General features: G+C 27.6%; 2 protein-coding genes and 2 long non-coding RNA genes across 4 annotated transcripts; 3 read left to right on the forward strand and 1 right to left on the reverse strand.

Moving 5' to 3' along the window:
- Positions 1-413: 413 nt before the first annotated feature.
- LOC139099310 (uncharacterized protein MAL8P1.12-like) lies at positions 414-10,875 on the forward strand. The gene is made up of 4 exons (XM_070651733.1): positions 414-489; positions 721-2,229; positions 3,236-3,819; positions 8,033-10,875. The coding sequence occupies exons 1-4, from the start codon at positions 461-463 to the stop codon at positions 10,873-10,875; spliced, it is 4,965 nt and encodes a 1,654-aa protein (XP_070507834.1). The 5' UTR covers positions 414-460.
- A 43-nt stretch (positions 10,876-10,918) lies between these two features.
- Positions 10,919-11,910, reverse strand: LOC139099383 (uncharacterized). The gene is made up of 3 exons (XR_011545299.1): positions 11,637-11,910; positions 11,113-11,572; positions 10,919-11,052 (listed from the first exon to the last, which is right to left on the reverse strand). It is a non-coding gene; the product is annotated as an uncharacterized lncRNA (long non-coding RNA).
- LOC139099382 (uncharacterized) lies at positions 11,206-12,075 on the forward strand. Its single transcript, XR_011545298.1, has 3 exons — positions 11,206-11,543; positions 11,602-11,705; positions 11,767-12,075. It is a non-coding gene; the product is annotated as an uncharacterized lncRNA (long non-coding RNA).
- Positions 12,076-13,475: 1,400 nt separating this feature from the next.
- Positions 13,476-14,771, forward strand: LOC139099311 (uncharacterized protein MCAP_0864-like). The gene has a single exon (XM_070651734.1). The coding sequence runs from the start codon at positions 13,476-13,478 to the stop codon at positions 14,769-14,771; it is 1,296 nt and encodes a 431-aa protein (XP_070507835.1).
- The last annotated feature ends 563 nt before the right edge of the window (positions 14,772-15,334 follow it).

Below are 15,334 nucleotides of genomic sequence, written 5' to 3' on the forward strand. Positions count from 1 at the left end.
GTATCTCAAGAATATTATAAGAAAACATTTATAGAAAATCAGAAAAAAGCTTAAATATTTTATTCTTGAAAAAATTTGAGGCTAATGAGTAAACTCAGTAAAATTAATTTTTTTTATCATAGGAGAGTAGTGTAATCACAAACGTAGTATTGTAGATCGTTTAATAATTTTTGACTAAAGAGTTAAGCTGACAAGCTTTAATCTGACTAGCGGAATGCTGTCATATATGACTGATAGTATCTGAGCCTTGACCTTGCGACCCCAAATCGAATTTTTCAATGAATTTAAATTTTAGTTTCTTGTTTAAAAAAAAAAATATTCCCAGAGAAGCTTTTTCCGTTAATTGTTGCTTCATTATCATTTAGTCTCAGAGAGAAGTCCCATTTTTTTTATTTTTGGCAAATGATCAGTTGAAGTGAGTGTTGTAAAGAGTACACATTAAAAAAAAATATTTAAATTTATGATCATTATAAAATGTAATAAAATGATGTAAGTTGAACTTTAACTTTTTATTTAGATTAAAAAATGAACAAAAACGTGGCAATATTTTAATTTATCCAATTTTTTTTTAAATTTATTTTTCAAGTTAGCAAATTTTTAAATTGTAGAAATAAAAAAATTTAAAAATAGTTTTCAATAAAATATTCCACTTTAAATTAATCACAACTCTAAATCAAATCAAATTTTGTGAATTAACAACAAAATATTTTAAATTTTTAGAACAGTAAACATATGGTCTATTCTTATCAGTATCACATATTTTAAATATGTCACATCAGCTAACATTGAATGTGACTTTAGAAACGACAATTTTGACGTAATTACTAATCAGTACACGTGTGATGTTCAGAACAATTTGATGATTAACTCCAAAAATGTTGAGATACAAACGGTTGGTGGGTCGCATAAATTTGGCAAAACAAGCCATGACGTCTCTGGGCTGTCGATTAATGACAAAAAAATTCTGTTTATGCCTGTGAATTTAGGACAAAGGTTTAAAAATTTGTTTGCTATAAAAGTCAATCAAGGAAGATTAAAGGAAATAAGTCAAAATGATTTGAAGTCCTTTGAGAAATTAAAATATTTGAATCTCGATGCGAATGACATTGAGTCTCTAGATGATGATTTATTCGAATTTAATCTAAAACTTGAAATAATTTGGTTTGAAGGAAATCGAATTAAAAATGTTGGAATGTCAGTGTTCGACAACTTAATATATTTGAATGACATAGACTTAAATGGAAATGTCTGCATATCAAAAAGAATGTCAAATACTCGTGGAATGGATGATTTTCTAAGAGAAGTTAAAAAAAACTGCTTTGATGCTCATACCGAGCTTGTAAAATTTAAACAAAAGTACAAAGAAGAAAGTGGACAAAATTTGGTTGATACTAGTGTGAAAAAAGTCGAAAATGTAAGTGGACGCCAATCAAATGCCCAAATGATGCTTCTTAATAAAGAGATTGAAATTAAGGAATTAAAAAATGAGGTAAATAATTTGAAGAAATTATTAAAAGCTAAAGATAAGGAAGCTGAAGAAAATCAATCAAAAATCAATGAAAAAGATAAAAAAATAAGAAGTATCGCATCCGACAAAAACGAAACCGAGTTTAAACTTTTGAATTGTCAAAAGAGTTTGAAATCAGATTCAGAAAAACAACTTAAAAGTCAGCTTATCGACCTTCAAGTGAAGTACTCACAATTATTAGAAACAAACAAAACTTTATCGATTGAAAACCAAAACCTTACCAAGACCCTCAACGATACTGAATTGAGATTAAACAGCATCAAAATGGAATCTGCTGCACTTGATGAAAAGATCACGGAATACAAAAATCTTGAAAGTCAACTGAAAATAAGAGAAACTGATTTAAACAAATTTCAAATGAAAGTTGAAAGCACAATATCAGCGTTGACTGAAAAAAAAGAGGGAATAAAGAAATTTTTAGATCAAAAAGATCAAGAAATTGTCAGAAAAGATAAAGAAATAAAAATGTTAAGAAAAACAAACAATCAACTACATGACCAACTAAAGAAAATTAAGTCAAAGTCAATCAGCTCAGAAAGAATTTTTAAAGCTGACGTCGCATCTCGCCATGAGCCTAATAAGACAAAGGAATTGTTAGAAAACAAAAAATTAAAGTTTCCAGAATTAGAAGTGAAATTCAATGGAAGTGAAATTAATGGTCCTGATGGTTCGAAGATAAAATTAGGTAATTTAGACGGAATTTAGAGTTGAAAAAAATAATTATTAACGAAGATTATAAAGACAATAACTATAATTAATTTCCCTAATAAATGGTCTTTGTTAAATATAAAGAGTAATGTAAAATGATCAAAAAAACTAAAATCATAAAAAATTTATAAATAAAAATACATTTTTTCCTCTTATCGACATCATTTTTTTAAAAATATTTCAAGCTATTTAAAGTCAAAGTTGTTAAAACTGCATTATGAACTATTTTTTATTACGTGATTTTTTTTCCGTTTCAGTAATGAATTATAGATTTGCATGTTATATATATGTATCAAGTTAATTACCTCAAATAATGAATATACGTGTCAATAAAACATATATAAATATTGTTTTAAAATTTCGGTGAATCAGATACTAAATTCAAATGAAATTTTCAAAGAAATTTGAATAAAAAATATTAAATTGCAATTTACTTTTAAATTTCATTAAACTTTACAAATAGTTTATTTACATTTCCAATTCATTTTACATTCAAATATTCTTGTTTCCTGGCAAATATTCCTCTGACAACACAAGTTACAAGTGTCAAGAATGATAAATTTAGTCATTTGAGTTGTCCTATCTCTGCTATGAACATTAAAATAGTTTGTTATTATTCATTGAATAATTAGTCTCATGAAGTTATCATATTATGATTAATAGCAGAATTGAATTTGTAAATGTAAATCATTTTTTTTATATGTATAAAAAAAATAAATGTCATTTTAATATAATTTTTTTATTATATGTTAAATAGAGCTCTAGTTAACATTTTTTCAAGTTTAAGAAATGGCTTGGTAAGTTAAAAAAGTTAAAAAATTAAATAATTTAAATCGAGAGACAATAATTTTTGCAATTTTATTCATTTGAAAAATTCAGTTTTGGGACGAATAGTTTCTTCAACAAAATCATAATCATAATTATTCATGGAATTTCAATCACTACTGCACTTTCAGATACTTATTGTACATTTAAGAATATCAATTTCACAACTAACAGATTCTCATGTGATGTTAGCGTTGATCTTAATATATCTACGCCAAATGAGAAAATTCTCACAATTCATGGGATTTTACCGTCAGGTACATATTTGAGCGACATCAAAGGGTTGTCAATTGTCAACAAAAAAACTGAATATTTACCAATAAATTTGGGTGAAAAGTTTACAAACCTACTTTCACTTAGAGTAAGAGACGGAAAATTAAAGAAAATTGACCAAGATGATCTCAAATCAACACCAAAGCTTCGTTACGTTGATTTCCACTCAAATGGATTAGAAGTCATTGAAAGGGATTTATTTAAGTATAATCCACAGCTTGAGTACATTTCATTCCATGCCAATCCTATCAAAAGTGTTGGTGTAAATGTGTTCGATAATTTGAAAACATTGAATAACCTGGACATTGACCTTACATTCTGCATTCAAATTAAAACAGTTAAAAGCCTTAAAATTGCAGATGTTGTGTTAAAAATTAGTGAACAGTGTTCCAATTTGGTTGAAGAGGTTGAATATTACAAATGGAAAATTGACATGCTTATAAATAAAAATTCTAAACTACGCACTGAATTCAATGTAATTGATGGTAAAATTGAAATTGATGATGAAGAGATAAAGGAATTGAGAAGCTTTACTAATCAAATTAAAGATGAATGGTACAAAATTCAACAAAACTTTGATAATAAATTTGTTGCGTTAAATAAGATTTTGCATCAATTAAAATTGAACACTTCAGAACTTGAAAAAATAGCAAAGAGCACAAAAAATCTGAATGAACAGACAAAAATACTGTCGGATCAGCTTGAAATCCTTGAGTTAAATAAAACATTCCTCTACAAAGAACATAAGAAGCTAAGCACGGAATACGCATTAATGAAATCATCAAACATGACTACTGAAAATTTATCATCAATTTACAAATGCTTGATATTCATTGTACCCATACTAACACTCATCTTAACAGTTATTGATATCTCTTCAACAGTTAATATTTTCCGCACATTTTTAGCGCATTTTTGAATTTTTTTTCTGGAACGCGAGAACTTGGAAACTAGACATCGTAGATAACTCTGGTTTGTTTTAATAGCTTAGTTCTATCGAGTTATTGGGTTACGAGAACTTTTGCAATTTTTTAAGCTTACAATAAGAAAACATTATTCATGAAATAACATGTGATTCTAAATGAGCGCAATCAGTAAATAAAAAGAATTTTTAAAAAATTTGAATTTGATGCAGATAAAACGTTCATTACTAGTAAGGAAAAAGCCAGCGTTCTCAAATATTTTTTTTTGGTTTACCTATAATATAAATTTGTGTTAAAAATAGCACTTGATTTTTTAGATGACTGGATACTGTATGCCAATTCTCAATACACAGTTTGTATGTTTGCAGGCTGCATTTTTGCCGGGACGCTGCTGTACTTTTCTGCTTTGATGCTGCGTCCCGAAAAAAAAACCGTAAAATGACCCAATTTTTCAAAAAATAGAGAACTCAATACAAAATTTGAAAATTTAGATTTTTTTTATAAAAATATTACATTTATTTAAAGAAGCAATATGATTGCACACTCAAAAGATTTTCATTTGTATTAAATTTTATAATATAAAATTGCTATAACAATTTCATTTATTTATAAGAGCAGCGAAAAAGTAATAATGGTGAAGTTGGTTAGGAATTCGGGCAATCGACTCAAAGGTCCCGAGTTTGATTCCAGGAAAGCCTAGTTGATTTCGATGCTTTTTCGCTGTTCTAGCTTGCAGAGTTGGGGAAAGCAGAATATCCATTAGGATAGAAACAGTAACCACGACAAATCTTCATCTTTAATAACGCAACAAAAATTAAATAATCTTGAAGTGTCGAAACCGAAAAATTCATTAGTAAAAATTATAATTATGTTGTAAAAGCATGTGACGTGGTCTCTTAAAATTGAATTTGTTATTCATGAAACTTTATTTAATTACAACTCAATTTAAAAAAGTTATTAAGTCTTAAGCACAAAAAATTAAAAAAAAATCTTCAGTTTCAGAATTTATCAGTTAAGGATTGTTGCGACGCTAAAAGGTTTGGACGCCTCCACAGGTGAAAATTTTTTTTTAAAAATTCTAGTTAATATGTTAATTAATAAAAGCAATGCACTTATGTTGATCGTATAGGTAAGGTGTTTTGTTCAAATTTGGTTTGGTAACTGTTGTTTACAGTTGTCCGATCACAATTCTAATCATAAGTAAAAAAATTCAAAAAATCCATTTTTAAAACAAATACAAGCAAAAATAATGATAATAATAATGATAATCAAGAAATATAAACATCGATAGTTGTAACAATTAATATCACTATTTTTATCGAAACAAGTAGAACTAGTTTAGTCCAGAAAATTGAGTCAGCGTTTGAATTTTTCATTTGATCAGATTTAAAGCCTTGAATTTTCACCATTAAATTTTCGTTATCTGATTTTGTATCCAATATTTGTTGATTAATTTTGTTGATATTTTCACTAATTTGGATGTACACATCATTCGCAGAACGAAATTTTTCAGTAGAATTAGTTAGATTGGTATTTTGATCAATCTGTATTATGATTTTTAACATGTCTTTTCGAAGATGTTTTTCAGTTTCTGATAAACTTTCAAGTTGATTATCTAATTTTTGCTTTTTCGAGTTAAAATCTTTCATATCATTTTCATATTGTTGTTGTAATTTAAGAATTGTTTGATTATTTTGCGAATTTACCGATTCCAAATCCTCCAAATTCTTAAGTAAAATTAGATTTTCTGAATTAACGAGTGTCGATTTTCTAAATAAATAATCAACTTCAGCATGTACACTTGAACAGTTGTTCCTTATTTTCTGCAATGTGGTATAATTGAATCTATCCATAGTCATTTGCTTGGTCGATACACATTTATTTCCGAAGAGATCAATGTTAACAAAATTTAATAAATTATCAAAGACTCTAACACCGATATATTCTATATTATTTCCACTTAACCATATGACCCTCAATTCAGTATTGTGAATGAATAATTCATCATCAAGGAACTCGATGCTATTTTCATCTAGATTGATGTATTGTAAATTAGACAAAGATCTCAATTCATTTTGTCTTATTTCCTTCAACCTTCCTTTTATAACTTTAAGTCCAATTAGTTCTTGAAATTTTTCACCCAAATTTGATGGCAGGAATTCAGTTTTTTTATCCTCAATGACAAGAACTTTATACACGTCGGTTGGCTGTCCATTAACTTGATGTATCTTAACATTTGGTGTGGTAATGTTCAAAATATTTTCAGTGACACAAGAACTTTGTAAATTAATATATGCAAATTCCAATGTTTTACTGGAACATTCGATAGTTGACGCAGAGATGATTTGAAAATATGAAATCATGAAATAAAATATTTTTATTTTATTGTATTTATGCCTAAAATAGATGATAAATTATTTAAAAAGTCCTATTTTAATTTGAACACTAACTTACATTTTTTTAGGAATATATTTTACATAATTTACTGGTTTAAACAGTTTGAGATGCTAAATTATTCTGACAGAAAAGTTTTAATTTCATACGATATAGATAATTTTTCTTGAATCATTGATAAAGTTCGAATGGAACTGAACGACTCATTTATTTACTTCAACTTAGTAATTTTGTTGACGTAAGGGTGAACTGACTAGATAATTTAAAAATTATGTGACATAAACAATGATTTTTAATATGTAGAAGATTATGCACTCCAAAGTTCTTATAACTTTATGCCCCTCATCTTTTTTACGTCCTGTATACATATTTTGGGATAGGGACTAAATATTATCACCTCATTTTACATAACTTGATTTTTAATACAACCATGAATATCGTTTTGAGTCATCAAACTATAATACTCATTATGAGCTGTAAAATTTAAAATTTCAAATGATCTAATTTTCAATTACAATTATTTTTTGCTGACTGGTGTGTAAATTAGGAGAAGCAATTGTAATTTCTCTGTGGACAGACATTGTTAAGCTTTTTGTTAAATATTAAAAATAGTTTTGTGAAAAATAAGTTGTATGTGTTAGAATTAAATTTTAAGAACGGTTCAAATTTTGAATGAAAATCAATGGAATAGAGTTCATGTAAAGAGGTATGTAAATTATGAATAGATTTCCCCTTCAGGCTTCAAATCAAGCTTCTCCTAATTTAATTTTTTACTGGCTAGAAACATCTTCAATCTGCCTACTAATTGTAAGCTTAAGGTTAAGCTAAGAAAATGAATAATATAAAATTTTAAAAAAATGCCATTTTTACATGTTTATTATGAAAAAAAAAAAAAAAAAAAAATCAAAAAATACTTCACGACATGACTTAATTAGGGGTATCGACCTTATTTTTCCTATGCCACAGTGAGCCACTCTCGGAGATGGAATTTTTACCATGATTTTTTTATGCTTTTTTTTATTATTATAATACTTAAAATTAACAAAAACAATTTTTCATGCATTTTCAAATGCAGGTCTGTGTATTTGTATAAGCACCTAAAACTATAGAAAATGCAGGCCCGCCGTTTTTAACCGCTTAACTGCCGCTTAACTCTTCCTCCTTAATGTAACTTTATAAAATAGTTAAATAGTATAAATCCGAGAAAACCGTTAAAAGAAATTTTTGATTGCTGGGACAAAAATGCGCTAAAAATTATACTATGTACTATAAAAAAAGTTGTATTTTGTAAAAGGATTTGAGTAAAAATAGAGTTATTTTTCAGACTCATTTGCAAACATGAAGTTACTCATCGTCATCTTATTATTCACATGTGTCATAGCATCGTCCGTTGACATACTATGTGAATATGCTAATTATGATTTCACATCCACTGATGAATTGTATTCGTGCATTGTCAAAAATGACCTAAAAATTAACTCATCTGATGTCAAAATTAATGAAGTAAAAGGCTCTCATAAGTCTGGAAAATCAAATGATTTGGTTTCTGGGTTGGTTATTGACAATAAGAAAACTGAATATTTTCCATCAAATCTTGATGAAAAATTCAAAAATTTACTTGCCTTGAAAATCAAATACGGTAGATTAAAAGAAATACATCAAGATGATTTGAAAAAGTTCTCAAAGCTAAGATATCTTAATTTAGATGAGAACAATATAGAAGCTCTGGATGATGACTTATTTGAATTCAACACAGAACTTGAGTTAATTTGGTTTGGTAAAAATAAAATCAAAAGCATTGGAAGGTCAACTTTTGACAAATTATCACAATTATCGGATTTAGATTTACTTGGCAACATCTGTACAAAGGAAAGAATTAGTGGTGCAAAAGTTAAACCAGGTATCAGCAAAATTAAACTGCAATGCTTCAAACCTGACATGGAATTAGAAAATTTAAAGCAACAGTATCAAATTTTAAAGACCAAGAATAAAAAATTAGTTGAAAATGTTGAAAAATTAAAGAGTGAAAACTCTAATTTAACAAAAGATGTTGAATCCATGACTGAGCATAACTTTAAATTATGCTACGACCTAACAGCTAAATTGGAAGAGCAAACGAAGAAAATATTGGAAAAAGACATTGCAATTGAGAAACTCAAGAATTCTAATGATGATTTAAAAGACCAAATTTCGAAAATTCAACGAGAAAAACAAGAGAAATTAATTATTAATCAACAAATGGAAAAAAAAATTAAACAACTTGAGACACAAGTTAACGATTGTGAGGATAAAGTCTCAAAAAAAGTAAAAGAAATAAACCAAAAGTCTGAAGAAAGCAAAGAAAATCTTAAAGAAATCGAAAACCTTCAAAACCAAAACAACAATCTTGAAAATCAACTAAAAGGACAAAATTCAAAACTACAAACATTATTTGCTGAAAATTCTAATTTAAAACAAGAATTGGAAAGATCAATTGGCACGAATCAGCAACTAGAGGCTCAAATTCACATAATGTCCTATAAAGTTAATGGAACCTCTAATGAAAAAAGCAAAATACTAAAAGATCTGGAAAATACTATTAATGAAAAGAACAGACTTGACAAACAGTTGAGATCAGAAAACATAAAGTCACAAAATGTAGAGAGAAATTTAACTGAATTAATTAGGCAATGCAGAGATGAAATAATTCAGTTAAGAGATCAACAGAGTGAAATTAGATTACGATCAGCTTTTAATCAAACTAATTTAACAGATATCATCTCCAATCTCAAAGAAAGTGCTCATAAATTAGAGTTTAAGAACATCCGATTAGAAAATTCAATTACTAATTTAGAAGAAAAGCTAAAAACAGAAATAACAAAAGTACAAGACCTTACGGATATGAACACCAGATGCAACAATCAATTTCAAGAATGTAAGAGAAATAACAGCGTTACGGAGAAACAATTGCAAGGAACTAGAGCTGATTATAAAAAAATTCAGAGAGATTTAAAATTGGAACAAAATAAAAACTCACAATGTGATTTAAAGTTGAAGTTTACTGAGAATAACTTAGAAACTATGCATAAGAATCTATCAGAAAAAATTGGGGATCTTGAAAGCAATAAAATGCAATTAGTATTGGAGCTTCAGGAAGTTAACACTAAGCTTAATAAATCTAAAGCACAAAATGAAAATTTACAGAAAAACTTATCAAACTGTATATTAGCTCGTGAAACAACTCTCAAACATTTAAATCAATCTGAAGAAGTTGTTCAAAACCTCAAAGCTCTATTAAAGATTAATGAACAGAATTCAACAAGAATAATTCAAAATCTAAGCAATGACATCGTAACTATCAAAGCAGAGCTTTCAAAGTTTAAAAATAAATCTAGTCAATTGGAAAAAATGATCACTGAAAAGAATAAAATCATTAATGACCTAACAAATTCCAAAAACAAAGTTTCGAACGATTTGAAAGGTCTACAAAATAGATACGCTACCCTCCAATTTCAGTCAAATCAAAATATCACGCAATTAAATCGATTAAATAATCAAACCAAGCATGAACTTCAAGAATCTCAAAATAAGAACCAAAAACTTACTGATCAACTGAACAATAAGACAGAATTATCTCAAAACCTTCAAACCTTAAATGAACAAAAGACAAGAGATATTCAAGATTTACAAGAAACAGTCAGCAACTTGAACATTATTCTTGAGGATGCTAGAAATTATACAAAATTATTAGAATCAAATTTTAGCACAACAGTGGACAATATAACAACAATAAATGCTAAGAAAATTGAAGAATATCAAGCAAAAATCAACAATTTTACTCAAGTTGCAGACCAACTTCGTCAAGACATTAGTGATCATGAATATAAAATTATATCGAAGGAATCAGAAATTCTTAATATCAAAAACATTTTAACTAAAAAATCAGCTCAAATTATAGTATACGAGAGTAATATAGACACATTAAATCAGGAAATTAAAGAGTCTATAGCACTGAGAAAAAATCTAAATGCTCAGCTTAAAAACAAAAATACAGAGCTAGAAAAAATTAAGAATAAAAATCAAGTTCTTAATAAGGAAGTTAAAATTGTCAATTCTGATTTCCTAAAATGTGAAAATCTTCCTAAGTATACTTGGCATAATCATCCAATAATGTATGCCTCGATCCCTTTAATGTGCATCCTTACGATTATCGATATACTTGCTAGTTTTAGATGTTTTAGTTAAATTATCAAGTTTTATTGCTTTCCGAACAAAACCATTCGGGTTCACAATCGTATAAACTTCCACATCCAAGTTTCTTAGTATAGAATAATAAACATTCATAAAAGTCATATTGCTTCTTTAAAAACTTTTGCTTATGACATTCAACAATTGAGAGATAATCAGGAAATTCTGGTCATTCTGGGGATTTTTTAAAAAAATGAATTCAAAAATCAATTTTTTATAATATTGGCTAACTACCTAATACAGAATAATTTTTCTCTTGCGTTTGCTGGCTCTCTTATTATGAAAGAGATTAAACTTCTGAAATATGAGAGTTGCTAGATGATTTTATTTTAGCATAATGTCAAACGATCGCTTCACTATAAGTTATTAAAATATCGTAATCATCGTTTCGAAGCTTTTTTTTTGAAACTGCTTATATTTCAATAAAAATTATGTTTTTATCGAAAAAGATTTATTTGTAAATATTTTTTTTATTGTTTGTATTTGAATAACTTGTCGGGATGCAACGAAAAAGCGGCGATGTTCAAGTGGTTAGAGCGTCGGACTACCGTTCTAACGACCCGGGTTCAATCCCAGAGAAAGTCTAGTTGGATTCGTGTGCTTTTTCGCTGTTCTAGCCACACCAACTTGGTTTGAGTGATTCGCGACACACAAATTGTGGCTAGGTACGTTGCATTGAATTCAATCAGAATTGCTAAAATCAATTAAAAATTTTCCATACAGTCATTTACATCATCATGGATATCAAACATTACGACCTCGAATTGTCAACTGTACACCACCGATGGTTTAATTATTTCCAACAACATTCATCAAGCCTAAAATTCGTAAAGTATTTTAGTTCTAAATTTAAAATCTTGTTTACTAACATAAAAAATTTAATTTTAGCGCAGTGGCATTATCGTTCATATACTCCTTGCTGTATTTGCATCTATTTGTCAAGTCATTCTTTCTAGAGACTATTTTGTACCGAGCATTGAAAGGATTCATCAACGAACTATATGTATCCTTAAATATATAAATACATTTTATTAATACTGATTATATAAATGTTATGATAAATGGCATCCATTATTTATGGATTCATAGTAGCTGGATCATTAGCACCTCAGCTAGCATAAGTTCTCATTGGTGTATTATTTGCCAAAGACGATATTTTAGTTGTAGGAATTGTGCAAAAATCAGTGTTTAATTATTATTCTTCTACAAATTTTTCATTTACAAAGGAAATTGTTTATAATATTAATTATTTATTTTAAGGTCAAAACAGAAAACGTAGATATTTTTTGTCTCAATTCTTTACGATATAAAACCCCTGTTTAATTTTAATTATGAAAAGAAAACAAATTGTTCATCTTCTATTTTATATAATTTCATTATTGATAATTGAAGTCTAAATAAATTAAATTAATTAATAAGTTTTTTTTAATCGAAATGATTACGATTTGAAAATTTATTCTAAAAATTTATTCTAAAAAAAATCCCAGATTAAGAACGATATTTGATAACATGATTCTATATTTTGGAAATAAAATAAATTCATCGCAGTTTCTATCAATTTGTTTTCTAAATCGATATTAAAGCGATATTAAAGTTTTATAACATCAATTGGTAAGGAAATTCAAGAAGATTCTGTATTTTATATTATATAGCACACAGGAAGTAATTTTAACTCTTTTTTTAGTAAGAACCTGACAATTATGTATTATAATTACGGTTTATTCAAACACAGTTAAGTTAAATACTTATCAGTACAAAGAAAACAGCTAATTACAAAATAATTTATTTACGATTTTAAATCTCAGTCCAATTAAAATGTACTCGCTATTCATGATAATTTTCAGAATCGCAGTTCTTCCGACTCTTTTCTAAATATAAATATTGAGAGAACTTATCGTTTATGTTACGAGACTTTTCTGTAGGAATAAAAAATGATTCAACATTCAATGATTTTTCAGTTCCACATCAGATCAAGTAGCGCAAAGCAGAAAATATTTAAACTGTGCAGATAGTTATTCAAAATTATAAATTCAAAAAAAGGTAAAAACTTAATTAAAAATTCAAAACATGAAATAATTAATCTGGACTCCTGATTCAGGAGTAGTTGTTTAATTTATAAATATACAGCTAAAAAATATTATCCAAAATTTACAAATAAATCAAATGATAATAGACGACTATCACTTATGTGTTCGATTTTTTGAAGAAAAGAAGGAACTACGATCTAGATTAAAGAAAAGAAAATTATTTTATGGAAAATTTGTTACGAGGGAAGATTTAAAAATTCCTTTTTTTTGCGTACATAAATCGTTTATAATGCAATAATAATTTTAAAAAAAAAGTAATACTTTAGATTACTTTGACTTTTAATAATATAATTTGTTTGTCATTTGATCTTAATCAAAGTTTTTGATAATAATATAAATATTCCAAGCTTGACTGAAAGAAATAATTATATATAAAATTTCTCCACAGAATATCATTAATTTTTCAAAAACCGTTTTGAAATTGAGATTTGAGATTTTTGCTTAATTCTAATCTTTTAGAAAAATTATTAGAAAAATTATTAATTCAAATTTATTTTTACTTTAATAGTAATGGGATTTGGAATTCCTTGTCTCTTCGTCCTAGTCTTAATAGGGTCAACCTATGGAAATATACAATCTGTTGATCTACAATGTAAATTTGAAACACATGATTTTGCTACAATCGGTAAGCAGTATACATGTGTGGTACAAAATGATTTAAATATTTCCGAATCAAACGTCTCTATAATAAATTTAACTGGATCACATGCTGACGATCAATCGAGCAATTCCGTCACTGCTGTCATAATTCAAGATAAAAAAGTTGAGTATTTACCAAAAAATTTTGGAGAAATATTTGAGAATTTGGCTGCTTTAAAAGTGAAAAATGGAAGATTAAAAGAACTTCGTAAAGATGATTTAATGTCGGTACCAAAATTAAAGTATCTTAACTTAGATAATAACGATATTGAAGTTCTTGATGATGACGTCTTTGAGTTTAATCCTCAACTTGAATTGTTATGGCTCAATGCTAATAAAATTAAGAAAATCAGTGAAAAACTTGCAGACAGCTTCAAAAAATTAGTCAGCTTGGATTTAACCAAAAATATTTGCACAGATAAAAAGTTTGCAGTATTGAAAACAGATCACGCAAATTTATCAAAACAACAAGATGTAAAGAAATTTTATGTCCTGACTGAAATCATTCAAAAGTGTTCTAACTTCACTGACAATATTTATGAAATTGAGACCAAAATCAAAGAACAAGATCATCCAGAAGTCAAAATTTACAAGGAGCAAATTGAAATCCTTAACAGTCAATTATTCAACACCATGTCTGAATTAAGGAGCATCAAATTAAAATTGTCTGAGGAGATGTCAGCAAAAAATAAAACAATGGAAATGCTTAATGAGCTTAAAAACAATCAATCAAGTAACGATATCAATGCCAGCAACATTGCCGAACTTGAAATAAAATTGAAGATAGAGGAAAAGGAAGTGAGGAATTTGAAAGATGAATTAAAGAAGCTGAGAAGTATACACGATGATTTTTCAAGCATCAAAAGTTTGATAAAGCACTACGAGGATGAACGGCATGATCTTAAGGAGAAAAGAGAACTAGATCAAGCACAAATAAGAGATCTTCAGGCCAAAAACGCTCAACTTACAGAAAATTGCAAAAAAATTATTACGGACAGAGAAATTGATGATTTTACACCAGAAACTACAGCAAAGGCTGAAGCAAATTTAGAACAAACAACTTCTTCACCTTCTACCAAAAAACCAAGAACTCTACCTGGATTTGAAGATGAATATGAACTAAATGAAATAATTGAAGAAACAACCATTTATGACTATTACAACTGAGTAAAAATTTGATTCTATTAAATTTTAATGTCAATTGATGTTGATTTTAAAATAAATGCAAAATAAAAAAATTTATATTCTTTTAAAGTAAGAAATATTTCATTATTAGGTTACGTAATAAATGAATAATCCCCATTTATTAGACTCAATTGTAAAAAAGAATTGTTTTATCACTAATTTTTCACTAAAGTCCTATATTATCCCGAGCGACTCACCACCGTTATTAGAAAATTCGAATTTTGACACATTATGACTTTTCATACATAATCTGAGTCGACTTTGAGCTCTGCATATTTGTCAACATTTAATCATCCTTTTCATCATGTTGTGTCGCTCGGGATTCGACCGCACCACACACTCATAAATGATTGATAAGAGCATCAGCTTTTAAGAACGTGTGAAAGTATTTTGTTTGTAGACTTTAAAAATATTTTATTCTTGGAAATCCCAGAATGTGAATAAGTCAACAACTTATGGTGAAATTATTTTGATTACAGACTTTAATAATATTTTATTCTTGGAAATCCCAGAATGCAAATAATTCAAAAATGAACAAAACGGTT

The sequence above is a fragment of the Chironomus tepperi genome, unplaced genomic scaffold (assembly GCF_022539635.2).
Source record: "Chironomus tepperi strain 1889 unplaced genomic scaffold, CSIRO-AGI_Ctep_v1 contig_467, whole genome shotgun sequence".
NCBI lineage: Eukaryota > Metazoa > Arthropoda > Insecta > Diptera > Chironomidae > Chironomus > Chironomus tepperi.

Excerpts from the sequence above, each read along its gene's own strand:
- LOC139099311 (XM_070651734.1), top strand. The coding sequence starts at position 13,476 with ATGGGATTTGGAATTCCTTGTCTCTTCGTCCTAGTCTTAATAGGGTCA.
- LOC139099310 (XM_070651733.1), top strand. The coding sequence starts at position 461 with ATGATCATTATAAAATGTAATAAAATGAT. Across the intron at positions 490-720 it reads ATAAAATGTAATAAAATGAT|AACAGTAAACATATGGTCTA; the intron begins GTAAGTTGAACT and ends TTAAATTTTTAG. Across the intron at positions 2,230-3,235 it reads TTAGGTAATTTAGACGGAAT|ATTCTCATGTGATGTTAGCG; the intron begins TTAGAGTTGAAA and ends CACAACTAACAG.